The following is an 18,921-nucleotide window of genomic DNA, read 5'->3' on the forward strand; positions in this document are numbered from 1 at the left end:
CTCGGGGAACAAAGCATTGATATTTTGGGTTCATGGCCAGGAAACTCCCCAGACCTTAATCCCATTGAGAATTTATGGTCAATCCTCAAGAGGCGGGTGGACAAATAAAACCCCACAAATTCTGACAAACTCCAAGCATTGATTATGCAAGAATGGGCTGCCATCAGTCAGGATGTGGCCAGGGCGGATTGCAGAGGTCTTGAAAAAGAAGGGTCAACACTGCAAATATTGACTCTTTGCATCAACTCCATGTAATTGTCAAATAAAGCCTTTGACACTTTATGAAATGCTTGTAATTATACTTCAGTATTCCATAGTAACATCTGAGACATATCTAAAGACACTGAAGCAGCAAACTTTGTGGAAATTTAATATTTGTCATTCTCAACTTTTGGCCACGACTGTACTTTCAACCTTTTGGCAGATATCTTGCTCCATACTGAAACCCCCTATTCTCAACCATAGGGAATGGGAGCATATCAACAGCTATAAACCAAATACTGTAAAAATTGTAAACACAGCCTATCCTTCGCTCTTGTAATTTCTTTAGCCCGGTCAGAATCAGCTGCCAAGGGCTGCTTGAATGACGATGTTTTTTTGCCTTTTTCTTTCTCTGGTTAACTGGGGTGACGTCGGCATAAATCTGTCAACATATTTGAGGTGTTGGCAGCTGTATAGACTGTTCTCGTTGTGCGTGGCGAATTACTGTTAATGTTTTATCCACAACTGTCCACCGTCATTGTAATCTAATCTACTGGGAAGCCAATGTTTTCCCAAACTGGAGATTTAAACAACGGAGGATTATCCAATTCTGGATTATCGATTCTTCCACTCGCCACAATACAGAACTAGTTCAGTTTGAAATGTATGTGGACAGGACAGTTTGAAATGCACCAATTTAAGATTAGAACTTTGAATACAACGTGCCCATCGGCTCTAGTTTTAACTGAATTGTTCTTCTCAGATTTACTCGAGGCAATAGGCCTACAATGCAGTGTAGGCATAGCCTGTAGGCCTAGTGTTTTCATTTTGAATTAAAACAATTTTTGTATTCATTTGGGTTCACAGTGCTGTCTGAACAGAGGTCCCCGTGTACCATTACACCCATAACATCCACCTAATTTCTGTTTGTTGACTGTGATATTTGTTTTTGATAATTCAATTGAAATCACATCCCCCAACTGAGGTCTCCTGTTTTTAAATCAGAAACTTCTGTAACTGCAAGCACGCCTGATGTCTGCCGAGGCTTCCGCAGGGAGTGTGGCAGCTGCCTCCATCCTCGCCACCCAGGCCTCTGGCCATTGCAGCGAGGAGAAGGGGGTTGGAGGTGGTCTGGCGGGGAGTAAATATGTGAAGCTGAATGTTGGGGGCTCCCTGCATTACACCACAGTACAGACCCTGAGCAAAGAGGACAGCTTACTAAGGAGCATGTGCAATGGAGGAGCAGAGGTCACCATAGATTCGGAGGGTAAGTATGGACCTACAGTTGAAGTCTGAAGTTTACATACACTTAGGTTGGAGTCATTAACTCGTTTTTCAACCACTCCACAAATGTATTAACAAACTATAGTTTTGGCATGTGCATGACACAATTTTTCCAACAATTGTTTACAGACAGTGAATTATAAGTGAAATAATCTATCACAATTCCAGTAGGTCAGAAGTTTACAAACTAAGTAAATGTTTTAATGTTTTATTTAATATTTGAAACGTACAGTAAACTTGTAGTGAAGCCGCTCAATAACTACATCATACCAGTCATCCAACAGATTCCCATTCAGAGCGACACACAGAAACATCCAGGCTCGATGCCCTGCTCAAAGGCATGTTGACCAATCTACCACCAGGCCAGAAAATGTGAACCCAAACCCTCCCAAGATCCCCCCCCCCCCCCCCCTAAGAAGAATTAAGAATAAATTAATTCCATTCCCCACCCCCGAGAACCCCCCCACATACACTAAGTTGACTGTGCCTTTAAACAACTTGGAAAATTCCAGAAAATGATGGCATGGCTTTAGACTCTTCTGATAGGCTAATTGACATCATTTGAGTCAATCTGTGGATGTATTTCAAGGCCTACCTTCAAACTCAGTGCCTAGTTGCTTGACATCATGGGAAAATCAAAAGAAATCAGAAAAAAAATTGTAGACCTCCACAAGTCTGGTTCATCCTTGGGAGCAATTTCCAAACGCCTGAAGGTACCACATTCATCTGTACAACCAATAGTACGCAAGTATAAACACCATGGGACCACGCAGCTGTCATACCGCTCAGTAAGGAGACTGTCTGTCTCCTAGAGGTGAACGTACTTTGGTGTGCAAATCAATCCCAGAACAACAACAAAGGACCTTGTGAAGATGCTGGAGGAAACGGGTACAAAAGTATCTATATCCACAGTAAAACGAGTCCTATATCGACATAACCTGAAATGCCGCTCAGCAAGGAAGAAGCCACTGCTCCAAAACCGCCATAAAGCCAGACTACGGTTTGGAACTGCACATGGGGACAAAGATTGTACTTTTTGGAGAAATGTCCTCTGGTCTGATGAAACAAAATAGAACTGTTTGGTCATAATGACCATCGTTATGTTTGGAGGAAAAAGGTGGAGGCTTGCAAGCTGAAGAACACCATCCCAACCGTGAAGCACAGGGGTGGCAGCATCATGTTGTGGGGGTTCTTTGCTGCAGGAGGTACTGGTGCACTTCACAAAATAGATGGCATCATGAGGACAGAACATTATGTGGATATATTGAAGCAACATCTCAAGACATCAGTCAGGAAGTTAAAGCTTGGTCGCCAATGGGTCTTCCAAATGGACAATGACCCCAAGCATACTTCCAAAGTTGTGGCAAAATGGCTTAAGGACAACAAAGTCAAGGTATTAGAGTGGCCATCACAAAGCCCTGAACTCAATCCTACAGAACATTTTTGGGCAGAACTGAAAAAGCATGTATGAGCAAGGAGGCCTACAAACCTGACTGTTGCTCCAGCTCTGTCAGGAGGAATGGGCCAAAATTCACCCAACTTATTGTGGGAAGCTTGTTGAAGGCTACATGAAACGTTTGACCCAAGTTAAACAATTTAAAGGCAATGCTACCAAATACTAGTTGAGTGTATGTAAACTTCTGACCCACTGGAAATACAAGCTGAAATAAATCATTCTCTACTGTTATTGTGACATTTCACATTCTTAAAATAAAGTGGTGATCCTAACTGTGAAACTGAGTTTAAAAGTATTTGGCTGAGGTGTATATGTAACCTTCCGACTTCAACTGTATGTGTGTTATTTATGTATACCAGTGTTTCCCAATATTTTATTCTAGGATCACTCAGGCTTGCACATTTTTGTTCCTGTCCAGCACTACCACACTTTGTACAACTAGGCAACTTATGGTCACGAATGTTGCGAATCAGGTTTGCTAATGCTGGAAGAAAACATGTAGTCCTATGGGAGCCAAAGGAACGGATTGGAAACACTGGGCTGTGTTCAGCAGGACATAACGGTGTGCATCATTTCAATTTATTGGAAACAATGCTGTAGTGAACAACCAGTTGAAGAATGTTGTGATTTATGGTGACTCAAAGGGCAATTTTGTGCTGTGTGCTACTGCACTGGTTTTGATATTTCACATGGTTACACCCATATCAACGACTGAATAACGGTGCTCACCATTTACTCCTGTTTGCAGCTTGTGACGGGATGTGACTTATTTACCTTTTGTTTTATCCATGTCCTCAGGAATTCCTAAAGCAATCGACACATGTAAGAATGTGAAATTTAGATGAGTGATTCTTGCCTCAGTGCTCACTCAATATTTTTCCTCTTTCTTAGGCTGGGTAGTGTTGGACAGGTGTGGTCGCCATTTTGGCTTGGTGCTGAACTTTATGCGGGACGGCTCGGTACCGCTTCCGGAGTCCCACCGAGAGCTGGAGGAAGTTCTGAAGGAGGCTCAGTACTACAGGGTCCAGGGGCTAGTCCAGCACTGCACGTCTGCCATGCAGGTAAGACCGACTGACCCAAAGCAAATGATCATTGAGTGTCAGTAAAATTAAATGTCCTTCATAGAGGTCGACCGATTTCTGATTTTTCAACTCCGATACCGATTATTGGAGGGCCAAAAAAGCCGATACCGATTTAATTGGACGATTTTAAAAAATAAAATAAAAATGGAATAATGACAATTACAACAATACTGAATGAAGACTTAATTTAACTTAATATAATACATCAATAAAATCATTTTAGCCTCAAATAAATGAAACATGTTCAATTTGGTTTAAATAATGCAAAAACAAAGTATTGGAAAAGAAAGTAAAAGTGCAATATGTGCTAACATTTCAGTTCCTTGCTCAGAACATGAGAACATATGAAAGCTGGTGGTTCCTTTTAACATGAGTCTTCAATATTCCCAGGTAAGAAGTTTTAAGTTGTAGGAATTCTAGGACTATTTCCCTCTATACCATTTGTATTTCATTAACCTTTGACTATTGGATGTTCTTATAGGCACTTTAGTATTGCCAGTGTAACAGTATAGCTTCCGTCCCTCTCCTCGCTTGAACCAGCAACACAACAACAGCCACCATCGAAGCAGTGTTAGCCATGCAGAGCAAGGGAAACAACCACTCAAAGGCTCAGAGCGAGTGACGTTTGAAACGCTATTAGCGCGCACTAACTAGCTAGCCATTTCACTTCGGTTACACCAGCCTCATCTCGGGAGTTGATAGGCTTGAAGTCATAAACAGCGCAATACTTGACGCACAACGAAGAGCTGCTGGCAAAACGCACGAAAGGGCTGTTTGAATTAATGTTTACGCGCCTGCTTCTGCCTACCACCGCTCAGTCAGATACTTGTATGCTCAGTCAGATTATATGCAACTCAGGACACGCTAGATAATATCTAGTAATATCATCAACCATGTGTAGTTAACTAGTGATTATGATTTGTTTTTATAAGATAAGTTTGATGCTAGCTAGCAACTTACCTTGGCTTACTGCATTCGCGTAACATGCAGTCTCCTTGTGGAGCGCAACGAGAGAGAGGCAGGTTGTTATTGCGTTAGACTAGTGAACTGTAAGGTTGCAAGATTGGATCCCCCGAGCTGACACGGTGAAAATCTGTCATTCTGCCCCTGAATGAGGCAGTTAACCCACCGTTCCTAGGCCATCATTGAAAATATGAATGTGTTCTTAACTGACTTGCCTAGTTAAATAAAGGTATAAAAAAAAAAGAATCGGCAAATCGGCGCCCAGAAATACCGATTTCCGATTGTTATAAACTTGAAATCGGCCCTAATTAATCGGCCATTCCGATTGAATCGGTCGACCTCTAGTCCTTCACTCTTTTTTGTCTTTAAGCTAAATCTGTAAGTCTTATCAAAAGGCTTTCAAAGTGCAATGTACTGTATGTTAGTCAAACAACTATTATGCACATACAATCTCCAATGCTTACATTGGATCCCAATGTTTGTGTGTTGAATACCCAGCCCAAAGTGTCAGCCTCCCATAGTGAGTCAGATGTTCATGTGAATCAAATGCCTTTGATGTCCCACAGAAACAAAGGGACGTCTATGAGGGGGTTTGCCGCATTCCCATGATTACCTCAACCAAAGAAGAACAGAGAATGATAAACACCTGCAGGAAGGTGAGAGGCATAGAAAGAGGGTGGATGGATGGGAGGGAAGACGGGCATAGGTAGGAAGGCTGTTCATGACAGATGGCATACTGGTTTGACTTGAAATGCTTACTTTGATCTCGAAATGCTTACTTTGATCTCAGACGTTAGCTCTGGTATCATTGCTTAGCTTTAGGTCTCATACTGATTTTTAAGTCTATTTAAGTCCAAAAAATTATTATTAAATTGGACACCCAACATTTTTCAGCAGTTTAACTTTTCAAAACAAATGTAAAAAAAAATGCTTTATTTGCTACTGTTAAATTAGTACTAATGTTTCCTGTCTCCCACAGCCTGTAGTAAAACTACAGAACAACCGAGGGAACAACAAGTATTCGTACACCAGGTATTTTTTATTTTATTTTCTGAGACCAATGCGTCTTTTACAGATGAGCCTTGAATTACAGAAATGATAGAAAATACACACATCAAAATACAAAATGCAAGCAGAAAGAAAACAATCAGGTTTCTTAATTCCCCTAGAAGTACCAAAACATCAAATTTAAGAACATTTTGAAAATTGTTCCACGAATAAGGTTGAGAAATTTTAAAGCTGATTTACCTAACTCAGTAGAGACCAAAGGAATTTCCAGAGTTAGGCATCCCTGAGACCGAGGTGTGGTAACTCATGTCTAAGGTTTAGTAATGGTTTAGTAAAAGAGCTTTATAAATTCAAACATAGCAATGATTCAAACTTAAATCACATCAGAGGGCCAAACAACTGTCTGGTAGAGAATGCAGTGATGAGTACTAAAACTGTCGATAGGAACGTCAACTGAATAATCCGCTTTCTATAGAAGAAGCCCATTTGTATTCTCAGCTTCTTAACTCATCAATATGCTTTTTAAGACAGCTTTTCACCTATCCAGATGCCCAGATATTTGTAAGCAGGGACACGATCAGTATAAGAACCATCCAAAGTACATATGCTTAAATCATCTAATTTTTATGTACTCTAGAGATCAACCTGTACTTAGCTTTACCTGTATTCAATACTAATTTCAGGCCAGTTTTTCTGTAATTCAATGAAAGCATGCTGTAGTTCCGATAGAGCTTGGTCAACCGTGGGGGCAATGGCATACACGACCGTGTCATTGGTGCGGCATACAAGTCCAGGTACATATTTTTTTTTTACAGAGAAGTCGACATTGTTAATGTAAACATATTAAGTACAGACCCAGAATCGACCCCTGCGGTACACCTTTCATTATGTCCAGATTTGACACTATCAGAAGATATACATTTGAGTCATGTTTTTCAAGTAATTTGTAAACCAGTTACATGCAGGCCAATTGAGGAAAGCCTCACAATTAGCAATGAGTGATCAACAGTATCGGAGGCCTTTGACAGGTCAATGAAGAGGCCCGCACAATGTTGCCTTTTATCCATCCTGTTACCCACATCATTTATACATGTAACTAGGGATGCAGCAGAGAGTGCCATGACCTGGTCTAAAACCAGACTGATATACATTTAGAATACATTTCAAAGATAAGTTCTTAGTTGAGAATTAATCAATGATTTTCATCTTTTAGCTAGGCAATTAAGTTTAAAGAGGACAATAAGTATTTAGGTCTCAAGGGTCACCACATGGTTAATGATTCCACAATCGGTTGTAGGGCTGCAGCAAAAATGGATTAAGCGTATCAGCCCCAGTGGATTTCTAAAAAATACAAATAAATGTTTTACATCTTAAGCAAGGCATCTAGTACATCACAGGTAGTAAATTGTTGAAATGAAAACCAATTCACTAGAAGTAGACACATTAACCAGCAAGTCGGCTAGAGGTTTGGTAGAGGGTAGAGCAGTCGATTGACTGACCAGGGTCAATTAAACCACTGTTTCTCTCAAATAAAAAACCTGTTGAGATAAAATGATTTAAAGTCATCACTTATCCCATTCTCAGTTATGATACCAGAGTCAGACAGACCTCAGTTTTTCACAATTCCTGACATTTTAATCCTAGTGAAAATTCCATGTCTTAGGTCAGTTAGGATCATCACTTTATTTTAAGAATGTGAAATGTCAGAATAATAGTAGAGAATTATTTATTTCAGCTTGTATTTCTTTCATTACATTCCCAGTGGGTCAGACGTTTACATACACTCAATTCGTATTTGGTAGCATTGCCTTTAAATTTAACTTGGGTCTCATGTTTCGGGTAGTCTTCCACAAGCTTCCCACAATAAGTTGGGTGAATTTTGGCCCATTCCTCCTGACAGAGCTGGTGTAACTGAGTCAGGTTTGTAGGCCTCCTTGCTCGCACACGCGAGGTCAGGGCTTTGTGATGACCACTCCATTACCTTGACTTTGTTGTCCTGAAGACATTTTGCCACAACTTTGGAAGTATGCTTGGGGTCATTGTCCATTTGGAAGACCCATTGGCGACCAAGCTTTAACTTCCTGACTGATATCTTGATGTTGCTTCAATATATCCACATTAATGTTCTGTCCTCATGATGCCATCTATTTTGTGAAGTGCACCACCAGTCCCTCCTGCAGCAAAGCACCCCCACAACATGCTGCCACCCCCGTGCTTCACGGTTGGGATGGTGTTCTTCGGCTTGCAAGCTTCCCCCCTTTTCCTCCAAACATAACGATGGTCATTATGGCCAAACAGTTCTATTTTTGTTTCATCAGACCAGAGGACATTTCTCCAACAAGTATTGTCTTCGTCCCCATGGCCAGTTGCAAACCGTAGTCTGGCTTTTTTATGGAGGTTTTGGAGCAGTGGCTTCTTCCTTGTTGAGCGTCCTTTCAGGTTGTCGATAGGAGTCATTTTATTGTGAACATAGATACTTTTATACCCGTTTCCTCCAGCATCTTCACAAGGTTGATTTGCACTTCTCTCACCAAAGTACGTTCAGCTCAAGGAGACAAAACACATCTCCTTCCTGAACAGTGTGACTGCTACGTAGTCCTATGGTGTTTATAGTTGCGTACTATTCTTTGTACAGATGAACGTGGTACCTTCAGGCATTTGGAAATTGTTCCCAAGAATGAACCAGACTTGTGGAGGTCTACAATTTTTTTTGAGGTCTTTGCTGATTTCTTTTTGTTTTCCCATGATGTCAAGCAAAGAGGCACCGAGTTTGAGGGTAGGCCTTGAAATACATCCACAGGTACACCTCCAATTGACTCAAATGATGGCAATTCACCAGGAGCTTCATCAGCAGCTTCTAAAGCCATGACCTAATTTTCTCGAATTTTCCAAGCTTTCTAAAGGCACAGTCAACTTAGTGTATGTGAACTTCTGACCTACTGGAATTGTGATACATTGATACAAGTGAAATAATCTGTCTGTAAACAATTGTTGGAAACATTACTTGTCATGCACAAAGTAGATGTCCTAATCGACTTGACAAAACAATAGTTTAACAAGAAATTTGTGGAGTGGTTGAAAAATGAGTTTTAATGACTCCAATCTAAGTGTATGTAAACTTCCGACTGCAACTGTATATATATACACTCCAATTTAGGCCCTCCTCCTTGTCTCCAATCCTTACATATAATGGTTAGACGGGAACAGGTTAATAGGGTAATAAACCATAATTTCTCCCTTCAGGGGAACAGATCTGATCTTAACCCATCCTTCACCTAATCCACAGATGTCCGTCCGCTTCCCCTATAGCAATCTTGTGACTTCTTCCCATACACCCAACACATTTCAAAGCCATCTGTCTTCTACAGATAACGATTAACTTCTGATGTAAAAACCAGTCTCTTTCACTCCTTTATATGCTATGCCTCTGCGTATAATAATGTTCCAAGTTCTAATCCAGAATCTAACACCACTAAACAACTATTGATTTAGTCAGTGTGGAAGAGGTGAAAAAATTGTTTATCAACAATGACAACCCACCGGGGTCTGAAAATCACTGAGGATAATAGCGGACGATATTGCCACTTCTTCAATTTAAGCTTACTAGAGAGCGTGTGCCCTCAGGCCTGGAGGGAAGCTAAAATCATTCCGCTACCCAAGAATAGTAAAGCCCCCTTTACTGGCTTAAATAGCCTACCAATCAGCCTGTTACCAACCCTTAGTAAACTTCTGGGAAAAATGGTGTTTGACCAGATGCAATGCTGGTTTCACAGGAAAAAGAATGACAACAGACTTTCAGCACGCTTATATGGAAGGACACTCAACAAGCACAACACTTACACAAATGACTGATTGGCTGAGAGAAATTGATGATTAAAGGATTGTGTGGGCTGACTTCAGTTTCAGTACAGCTTTTGACATTAGCAATCATACTCTGCTGCTGGAAGAACTTGTGTTATGGCTTTACACCCCCTGCTATAATGTGGATTAAGAGTTACTTGTCTAACAGAACACAGAGGGTGTTCTTTAATGGATGCCTCTCAAACATATTCCAGTTTGAATCAGGAATTTCCCAGGGTAGCTGTCTGGCCCCTTGCTTTATAAAAATTTTACTAACGACATACCACTGACTTTGAGTAAAGCCACAGTGTCTTTGTATGCTGATGTCTCACCACTACACATGTCAGCTACTACAGCAACTGAAATGACTGCAACACTTGACAAAGAGCTGCAGTTAGTTTTAGAGTGGGTGGCAAGGAATAAGTTAGCGTTAAATATTTCTCTAACGTAAAGCATTGTTTTTGGGACAAATCATTCACTAAACCTTAAACCTCAACTAAATCATGCAATAAATAATGTGGAAATTGAGCAAGTTGATGATTAAACTGCTTGGAGTTACCCTGGATTGTCAAAACATGTTGATACAAAAGTAGCTAAGCTGGGGAGAAGGATATCCATAATAAACCGCTGCTCTGCGTTCTTTATTTAATGAACATTTTATTTCACCTTTATTTAACCAGGTAGGCCGGTTGAGAACAAGTTCTCATTTACAACTGTGACCTGGCTAAGATGAAGCTAAGCAGTGCGACAAAAACAACACAATTACTGATGGGATAAACAATCATACAGTCAATAACGCAATAGAAAAATGTGTGTACAAAATTAAGGAGGTAACGCAATAAAAAAGCCAATAGTAGCGAAGTAATTACAATTTAGCAATTTACTCTGGAGTGATAGATGTGCAGATGAGGTGCAAGTAGAAATACTGGTGTGCGAAAGAGCAGAAAAACAAACAAATATTGGGATGAGGTAGGTAGTTGGTTGGATGGGCTATTTACAGATGGGCTTTGTACAGCTGACGCTTAAAGTTAGAGGGAGTTATGTCTCCATCTTCAATGATTTTTGCAATTCGTTCCAGTCATTGGCAGCAGAGAACTGTATAGAAAGGCAGCCAAAGGTGGGGATGACCAGTTAAATATTCCTGCTGGAGCTAGGGGTGGGTGCTGCTATGGTGACCAGTGAGCTGAGATAAGGCAGAGCTTTACATAGCAAAGACTTAGATGACCTTGAGCCAGTGGGTTTGGCGACAAATATGCAGCAAGGACCAGCCAACGAGAGCATACAGGTCGCAGTGGTGGGTAGTATATGGGGCTTTGGTGACAAAACAGATGGCACTGTGATAGACTGCATTCAATCTGCTAGTGTTGGAGGCTATTTTGTAAATGACATCCCCGAAGTCACGGATCGGTAGGATACGAGGGTATGTTTAGCAGCATGATTGAAGGAGGCTTTGTTGCGAAATCGGGAAGCCGATTCTAAATTTAATTTTGGATTGGAGATGCTTAATGTGAGTCTGGAAGGAGAGTTTACAATCTAACCAGACACCTAGGTATTTGTAGTTGTCCACATATTCTAGGTCAGAATCGTCCAGAGGAGTGATTCTAGTTGGGCGGGTGGGTGCGGGTAGCGATCGGTTGAAGAGCATGCATTTAGTTTTTCTAGCATTTAAGAGCAGTTGGAGGCCACGGAAGGAGTGTCTTAACAACACTATCAACAAGGCATGTCCTACACTTAGGAAAATTGCAATTGGCAGCACAGTTGGCCCTTGGATATACTCAGAGAGCTACTATTAATTATATGCATGTCAATTTCTCCTGGCTCAAAGTGGAGGGGAGATTGACTTCATCACTACTTGTATTTATGTTGAATGCACCGATCTGTCTGTCTGAACAACTGGCACACAGCTCGGGCACCCGCGTGTACGCCACAAGACGTGCCACGAGGTCTCGTCACAATCCCCAAGTCCAGAACAGACTATGGCAGGCACACAGTACTACATGGAACTCTATTCCACATCAAGTAACTGATGCAGGCAGTCAAATTAGATTAAAATAACATAAAAATACTATGTGGAACAGTGGGGACTGTGAAGCAACACATACATAGGCACAGACACATGCATACACACACACGATAATATACGCGCTATACACGGATTTAGTACTGTAGATATGTGGTAATGGTGTAGTAGGGGTCTGAGGGCACAGAGTGTGTTGTGACATCTGTGAATGTATTGTAATGTTTTTAAAATGGTATTAACTGCCTTCGTTTTGCTGGACCCCAGGAAGAGAGCAGCTTTTTGTTGACTAAAGTCTATCACACTGCCAAACACAGTGGTGGTTTTAGCATGTAAATATTGGTGGGGCAAACTTCCCCCAAAAACTTTTGGGGATGCATGCCAGCAAAGCCACTACACAACACTAAACAATACATTAATTGCACTATAACAGTGCCAACAAACTTTTAGGGCCTACATAAAGCTGTCTCAACACCTTACCACTACACCTGGCTATCAGCGGAGGCTTGTCTGGCAGTGAAACGGTTCATTCAGCCTCATTTACTGCCTTTCAAAAAAACATAGCTGAAATGATGACTTGCTTAAACAAATGTGGTTTCTACTGACAATTGAGATTTAGAATCTGGCATAAGGGGACAACGAGTGTATAAGAAGCAATCCGTAATGTCGATTTAAGATAATAATGAGCGAGTTAGGACGGACGTAGTCAATATAAAAATTTAAAAAACTGCACATGTACCGTGACAGAATTCAGAACACAGGCCTTTCTTACAGTTTTCATCCTGTACACCAAGACAGAACCATAGGATAAATAAAGGGGGCATATAAACAGACAATGAAACCTATTACAATATTCGATGACATTTCGCCAAAACAGGCTACATGTGCACCACCAAGTCAGAACAGTAGGCTAAATTATGAGGGGAAAATTGACCAAATTATTAGGGTGAGGCACATAGGCTACTAACAGTTAAACAACATACACTTAGTATTTCTTTCTTAGCTACTGTATATATACACTACCAGTCAAAAGTTTTAGGACACCTACTCATTCAAGGGTTTTTCTTTATTTTGACTATTTTCTATGTTTTATAATAATAAACACTATGAAATAACACACGTGGAAACATGTCGGAACCAAAAAAGTGTTAAACAAATCAAAATATTTCAGATTCTTCAAATAGCCAGTGAAATGCTTACTAATACAAGTCCTTGGCCAACAATGCAGCTTTATGGAAAAAAGTTAAAGTAAAAAATAAAATAAAATAAAAAATATATATATATATAATTAAGGAGCAATAATAAAATGACAGTAGCGAGGCTATATACAGGGGGTACTGGTGTAGGGTTAATGTGCGGGGCCACCGGTTAGTCGAGCTAATTGAGGTAATATGTAGGTAGAGGTAAAGTGACTATGCATGGATAATAAACAGAGTAGCAGCAGTGTAAAAATGGGGGTGGGGGGACATTGCAAATAGTCCAGGTAGCCATTTGATTAGCTTTTCAGGAGTCTTATGGCTTGGGGGTAGACTCTGTTAAGAAGCCTTTTGGACCTAGACTTGGTGCTCTGGTACCGCTTGCCGTGCGGTAGCATAGAGAACAGTCTGACTAGGGTGGCTGGAGTCTTTGGCAATTTTTCGGGCCTTACTTTGACAGCCTGGTATAGAGGCTTCCTGCCATCCAGGACTTGGCCTCCGTGACGTACTGGGCCGTACGCACTACACTCTATAGTGAGTAGTTACTCAAAGCCAGTGGCATGTCATTTGTAAAGATTAAAAAAGTAAGGGGCCTAGACAGATGCCCTAGGGAATTCCTGATTCTACCAGGATTATGTTGGAGAGGCTTCCATTAAAGAACACCCTTTGAGTTCTGTTAGAGAGGAACTCTTTATCCACGATATAACATGGGGTGTAAAGCCATACGTTTTTCCAGCAGCAGACTATGATCGATAATGTGAAAAGGCGCACTGAGGTCTAACAAAGCCCCCGCAATCTTTTTATCCTCAATTTCACATTTGCATAGATTTTTTTGTATATCATAAATACTGTATGTTATTTGGAGTCTCCTTGGGCAGTCCTATCACTCCTGATTTTATTTTTATGCAAGGAAAACTGGATCTGAGTTTCTAAGGGTTAAACCTAATTTCCTGCAATTCTTGACATTTTGCCATGGCTTATGCTGAGTGACTCAAATTCTCCCTGATTTTCTAGGTTTTTATTTTGGTGAGTTCGTTCTCAAACATGAGCTTATTTTAAAATATATTCAGTGGGGCAAAAAAGTATTTAGTCAGCCACCAATTGTGCAAGTTCTCCCACTTAAAAAGACGAGAGAGGCTTGTAATTTTCATCATAGGTACACTTCAACTATGACAGACAAAATGAGAAAAATAATCCAGAAAATCACATTGTAGGATTTAATGAATTTATTTGCCAATTATGGTGGAAAATAAGTATTTGGTCACCTGCAAACAAGCAAGATTTCTGGCTCTCACAGACCTGTAACTTCTTTAAGAGGCTCCTCTGTCCTCCACTCGTTACCTGTATTAATGGCACCTGTTTGAACTTGTTATCAGTATAAAAGACACCTGTCCACAACCTCAAACAGTCACACTCCAAACTCCACTATGGCCAAGACCAACGAGCTGTCAAAGGACACCAGAAACAAAATTGTAGACCTGCACCAGGCTGGGAAGACTGAATCTGCAATAGGTAAGCAGCTTGGTTTGAAGAAATCAACTGTGGGAGCAATTATTAGGAAATGGAAGACATACAAGACCACTGATAATCTCCCTCGATCTGGGGCTCCACGCAAGATCTCACCCCGTGGGGTCAAAATGATCACAAGAACGGTGAGCAAAAATCCCAGAACCACACGGGGGGACCTAGTGAATGACCTGCAGAGAGCTGGGATCAAAGTAACAAAGCCTACCATCAGTAACACGCTACGCTGCCAGGGACTCAAATCCTGCAGTGCCAGACGTGTCCCCCTGCTTAAGCCAGTACATGTCCAGGACCGTCTCAAGTTTGCTAGAGAGCATTTGGATGATCCAGAAGAAGATTGGGAGAATGTCAGATGAAACCAAAATATAACTTCTTTTTTTAAAACTTGTCGTGTTTGGAGGACAAAGAATGCTGAGTTGCATCCAAAGAACACCATACATACTGTGAAGCATGGGGGTGGAAACATCATGCTTTGGGGCTGTTTTTCTGCAAAGGGACCAGGACGACTGATCCGTATAACGGAAAGAATGAATGGGGCCATGTATTGTGAGATTTTGAGTGAAAACCTCCTTCCATCAGCAAGGGCATTGAAGATGAAACGTGGCTGGGTCTTTCAGCATGAAAATGATCCCAAACACACCGCCTGGGCAACGGAGTGGCTTCGTAAGAAGCATTTCAAGGTCCTGGAGTGGCCTAGCCAGTCTCCAGATCTCAACCCCATAGAAAATCTTTGGAGGGAGTTGAGAAAGTCCGTGTTGCCCAGCAACAGCCCCAAAACATCACTGCTCTAGAGGAGATCTGCATGGAGGAATGGGACAAAATACCAGCAACAGTGTGTGACAACCTTGTGAAGACTTACAGAAAATGTTTGACCTCTGTCATTGCCAACAAAGGGTATATAACAAAGTATTGAGAAACTTTTGTTATTGACCAAATACTTATTTTCCACCATAATTTGCAAATAAATTCATTAAAAATCCTACAATGTGATTTTCTGGATTTTTTTTCTCATTTTGTCTGTCTTAGTTGACGTGTAACTATGATAAAAATTACAGGCCTCGTCTTTTTAAGTGGGAGAACTTGCACAATTGGTGGCTGACTAAATACTTTTTGCCCCACTGTATGTAGCTCAATTAGCTTTTCTATATACTTCATATTTTTTTACTGACAACGTTACCATCCCGAGTTTATATACACTACCAGTCAAAAGTTTGGACACCTACTCATTCAAGGGTTTTTCTTTAATTTGTACTATTTTCTACATTGTTGAATAATAGTGAGACATCAAAACTATGAAATAACACATGGGGTCATGTAGTAACCAAAAAAGTGAGAGAAATTACAATGTATTTTCTATTTTAGATTCTTCAAAGTAGCCACCCTTTGCCTTGATGACAGCTTTGCTCACTCTTGGCATTCTCTCAACCAGCTTCACCTGGAGTACTTTTCCAACAGTCTTGAAGGAGTTCACACATATGCTGATCACTTGTTGACTGCTTTTCCTTCACTCTGCATCCAACTCATCCCAAACCATCTCAGTTGGGTTCAGGTTGGGTGATTGTAGAGACCAGGTCATCTGATACAGCACTCCATCACAGCCTGGAGGTGTTGGGTCATTGTCCTGTTGAAAACAAATGATAGTCCAGCTAAGCACAAACCAGATGTGCTGGTGTGTAGCTGCAGAATGATGTGATAGCCGTTCTGGCTAAGTGTGCCTTGAATTCCCCACACCACTGCCACGTTTCACGGTGGGAACCACACATGCAGAGAGCATCCATTCGTCTACTCTGCGTCTCACAAAGGCACGGCGGTTGGAACCAAAACCTCAAATTTGGACTCAAAGAACAGATTTCCACCGGTCTAATGTCCGTTGCTCATGTTTCTTGACCCAAGCAAGTCTCTTCTTATTGGTGTCCTTTAGTAGTGGTTTCTTTGCAATATTTTGACCATGAATGCTTGATTCACGGAGTCTCCTCTGAACAGTTGATGTGTCTGTTACTGTTACTCTGAAGCATTTATTTGGGCTACAATTTATGAGGCTGGTAACTCTAACTTATCCTGTTCAGCAGATGTTACTCTGGGACTTCCTTTCCTGTGGCGGTCCTTGTGAGAGCCATTTTCATCATAGCGCTTGATGTTTTTTGCGACTGCACTTGAAGAAACCTTCAAAGTTCTTGAAATGTTCCGGATTGACTGACCTTCATGTCTTAAAGTAACGGACTGTTGATTCTCCTTGCTTATTTGAGCTGTTCTTGCCATAATAGCCCTACTTGGTAAAAGACCAAGTCCATATCTTCTGTATGCCTCTCCAACATTGTCACAACACAACTGATTGGCTCAAATGCATTAAGAAGGAAAGGAATTCCACAAATTAACTTTAAACAAGGTACACCTGTTAATCGAAATGCGTTCCAGGTGACTATCTCATGAAGATGGTTGAGAGAATGTTAAGAGTGTGCAAAGCTGTCATTAAGGCAAAGGGTGGCTACGTTGAAGAATCTCATCTCAAATATATTTTTATTTGCTTAACACTTTTTTTTTTTTTTTTTTTTTTGGTTACTACATGATTCCATATGTTATTTCATAGTTTTGATGTCTTCACTATTATTGTACAATGTACAAAATAGCAAAAATAAAGAAACCCTTGAATGAGTAGGTGTCTAAACTTTTGGCTGGTACTTTATATATTTTCTTAATCATATTTTGGAGTGGCTAAGTTAATATAAGGGCAACACAAGTCTATTTTCCTTGCTTTAGCCCAGGCCTGATTTCTCATCGGAATGAACTCAGATAGCTCTGAATTGTTATCTCAACTAATACTACTACAAAAGCATCCCAGGTACTGTTGATACCCAGGCGCAATGTTCCCTCCATTTTTCACACACTGAGCAAATTTCAGGTCTTGGGATTGGAAACTTGAATACTGAGCATTCTATTCAACTTCCGGCACACGTTTACTTTGAAGTTCAACTCCTACCCTTTCTTTAAGTTGACGTTTTAGATGGTGGCCAAGTAGGCTACTGTGGCTATTTGATCCTAATAGGCTTATCAGAGTGGCCTGACAAGGAAAAACAATGCAAATGCATCCCATAACATTTTCATAAGGAAATACTAGCTATATGAGACTTTAAAAAAACATTATGCAGGGTGTAATAGGTGACTGGAAATTGCGTTGTAGGCTATGTTGCAAGAAACAAATTTTACAAAATCAAAGTAATTTTTTTAATACAATAGAGAATCAGACAATGTAGGCTACCTTCTGCCTATTGGCTTCTTTTTGCATATTCAAGCCCGTCTCAAAATACAAACTGTTTTTTTACGACAAAATCTAAGCTCTTACCTGACTCTCTTTTGAAAGATGGCAAGAAATGTTTATGTTTTGTGCTTTTATTGGACGCAATCACTCTCCCATTGCTGACCAAAAAAATGCTATAACTGGGCAAATAACTTGCTAAATAGCAAAGAATATCAACAAATGTGCAAGGTGAGGGTTGCAAAATCTGCTCTTTGATCTCAAAAGCACATATTCGACAGCAGATGATTGAAAGACCGCCTACTACATAAAAATCACTGACTCAAGCTTGAGGTTTGTTGCATTAAAAGTTGCTGATACAGTGTTGATTTGATCACAATTCCCACATTAGAAGTAAACGATCTGTTTAAGGAAATGTGTACACTAGAGTTGCCCCTTTAGTTAAGTTCGATCTTGCACGGGCCAGCATTTGTTCTGCGCGGAAATCCTGAGAGAGTTGCGTGGCCGCGTGTTGCGCAGCTTAGAGGGAACATTGCCCAGGAGTTTAGGTATATCTAATAGGTAGTCATGTTGTAGCTGCTGTTGACTTTATAGGTGATTTCATGCCCAAAGTCTCTATTTTAGCAAGCACTGCCACAATTAAGCTAAGCAACAAAAAAGTTACATTAGTTACTCTTAGAAATGTAAAACCAAATATTTCACTTTGAGATTTCAGTGTTTTATGTATGTCAGGCATTGTTGCCAAGGGGTGATGCATCTCAAGTCAGGATCTCATGCTCTCTGCATGTGTATGTTGACAATGGTGCTGTCTTAGGAATTGACCCAACTCCTTGCTTTTCCCTCTCCTTCAGTAACTCGGACGACAACCTGCTGAAAAACATTGAGCTGTTTGATAAACTGGGGCTGCGCTTCAACGGGCGTGTCCTGTTTGTCAAGGACGTGCTCGGGGACGAGATCTGCTGCTGGTCCTTCTACGGTGAGGGCCGCAAGATCGCTGAGGTGTGCTGCACATCTATTGTCTACGCAACTGAGAAGAAACAGACCAAGGTAAGCCCAATTAAACCAATTTCACTCTGAGCTTCCACAGCTTAAACACT

At 40.8% G+C, this 18,921-nt stretch overlaps 1 protein-coding gene across 3 annotated transcripts in view; it reads left to right on the plus strand.

The window, feature by feature from the left end:
* The window catches only part of LOC139420889 (potassium channel tetramerization domain containing 13), a 42,232-nt gene that overhangs the window by 13,169 nt on the left and 10,142 nt on the right, over positions 1-18,921 (plus strand). For 2 of the 3 annotated variants that reach the window (XM_071171284.1, XM_071171286.1), the window contains exons 2-6: positions 1,207-1,468; positions 3,833-4,002; positions 5,553-5,642; positions 5,966-6,018; positions 18,676-18,871. In XM_071171284.1, coding sequence (XP_071027385.1) covers positions 1,234-1,468; positions 3,833-4,002; positions 5,553-5,642; positions 5,966-6,018; positions 18,676-18,871 — 744 coding nt within the window. In that variant the 5' untranslated portion in view covers positions 1,207-1,233. Of the gene's footprint in view, positions 1-1,123; positions 1,469-3,832; positions 4,003-5,552; positions 5,643-5,965; positions 6,019-18,675; positions 18,872-18,921 lie in introns of those variants that run through there. The other variant, XM_071171285.1, reaches the window with a different exon arrangement.

This window comes from Oncorhynchus clarkii, chromosome 12 (assembly GCF_045791955.1).
Source record: "Oncorhynchus clarkii lewisi isolate Uvic-CL-2024 chromosome 12, UVic_Ocla_1.0, whole genome shotgun sequence".
Taxonomy (NCBI): Eukaryota; Metazoa; Chordata; class Actinopteri; order Salmoniformes; family Salmonidae; genus Oncorhynchus; species Oncorhynchus clarkii.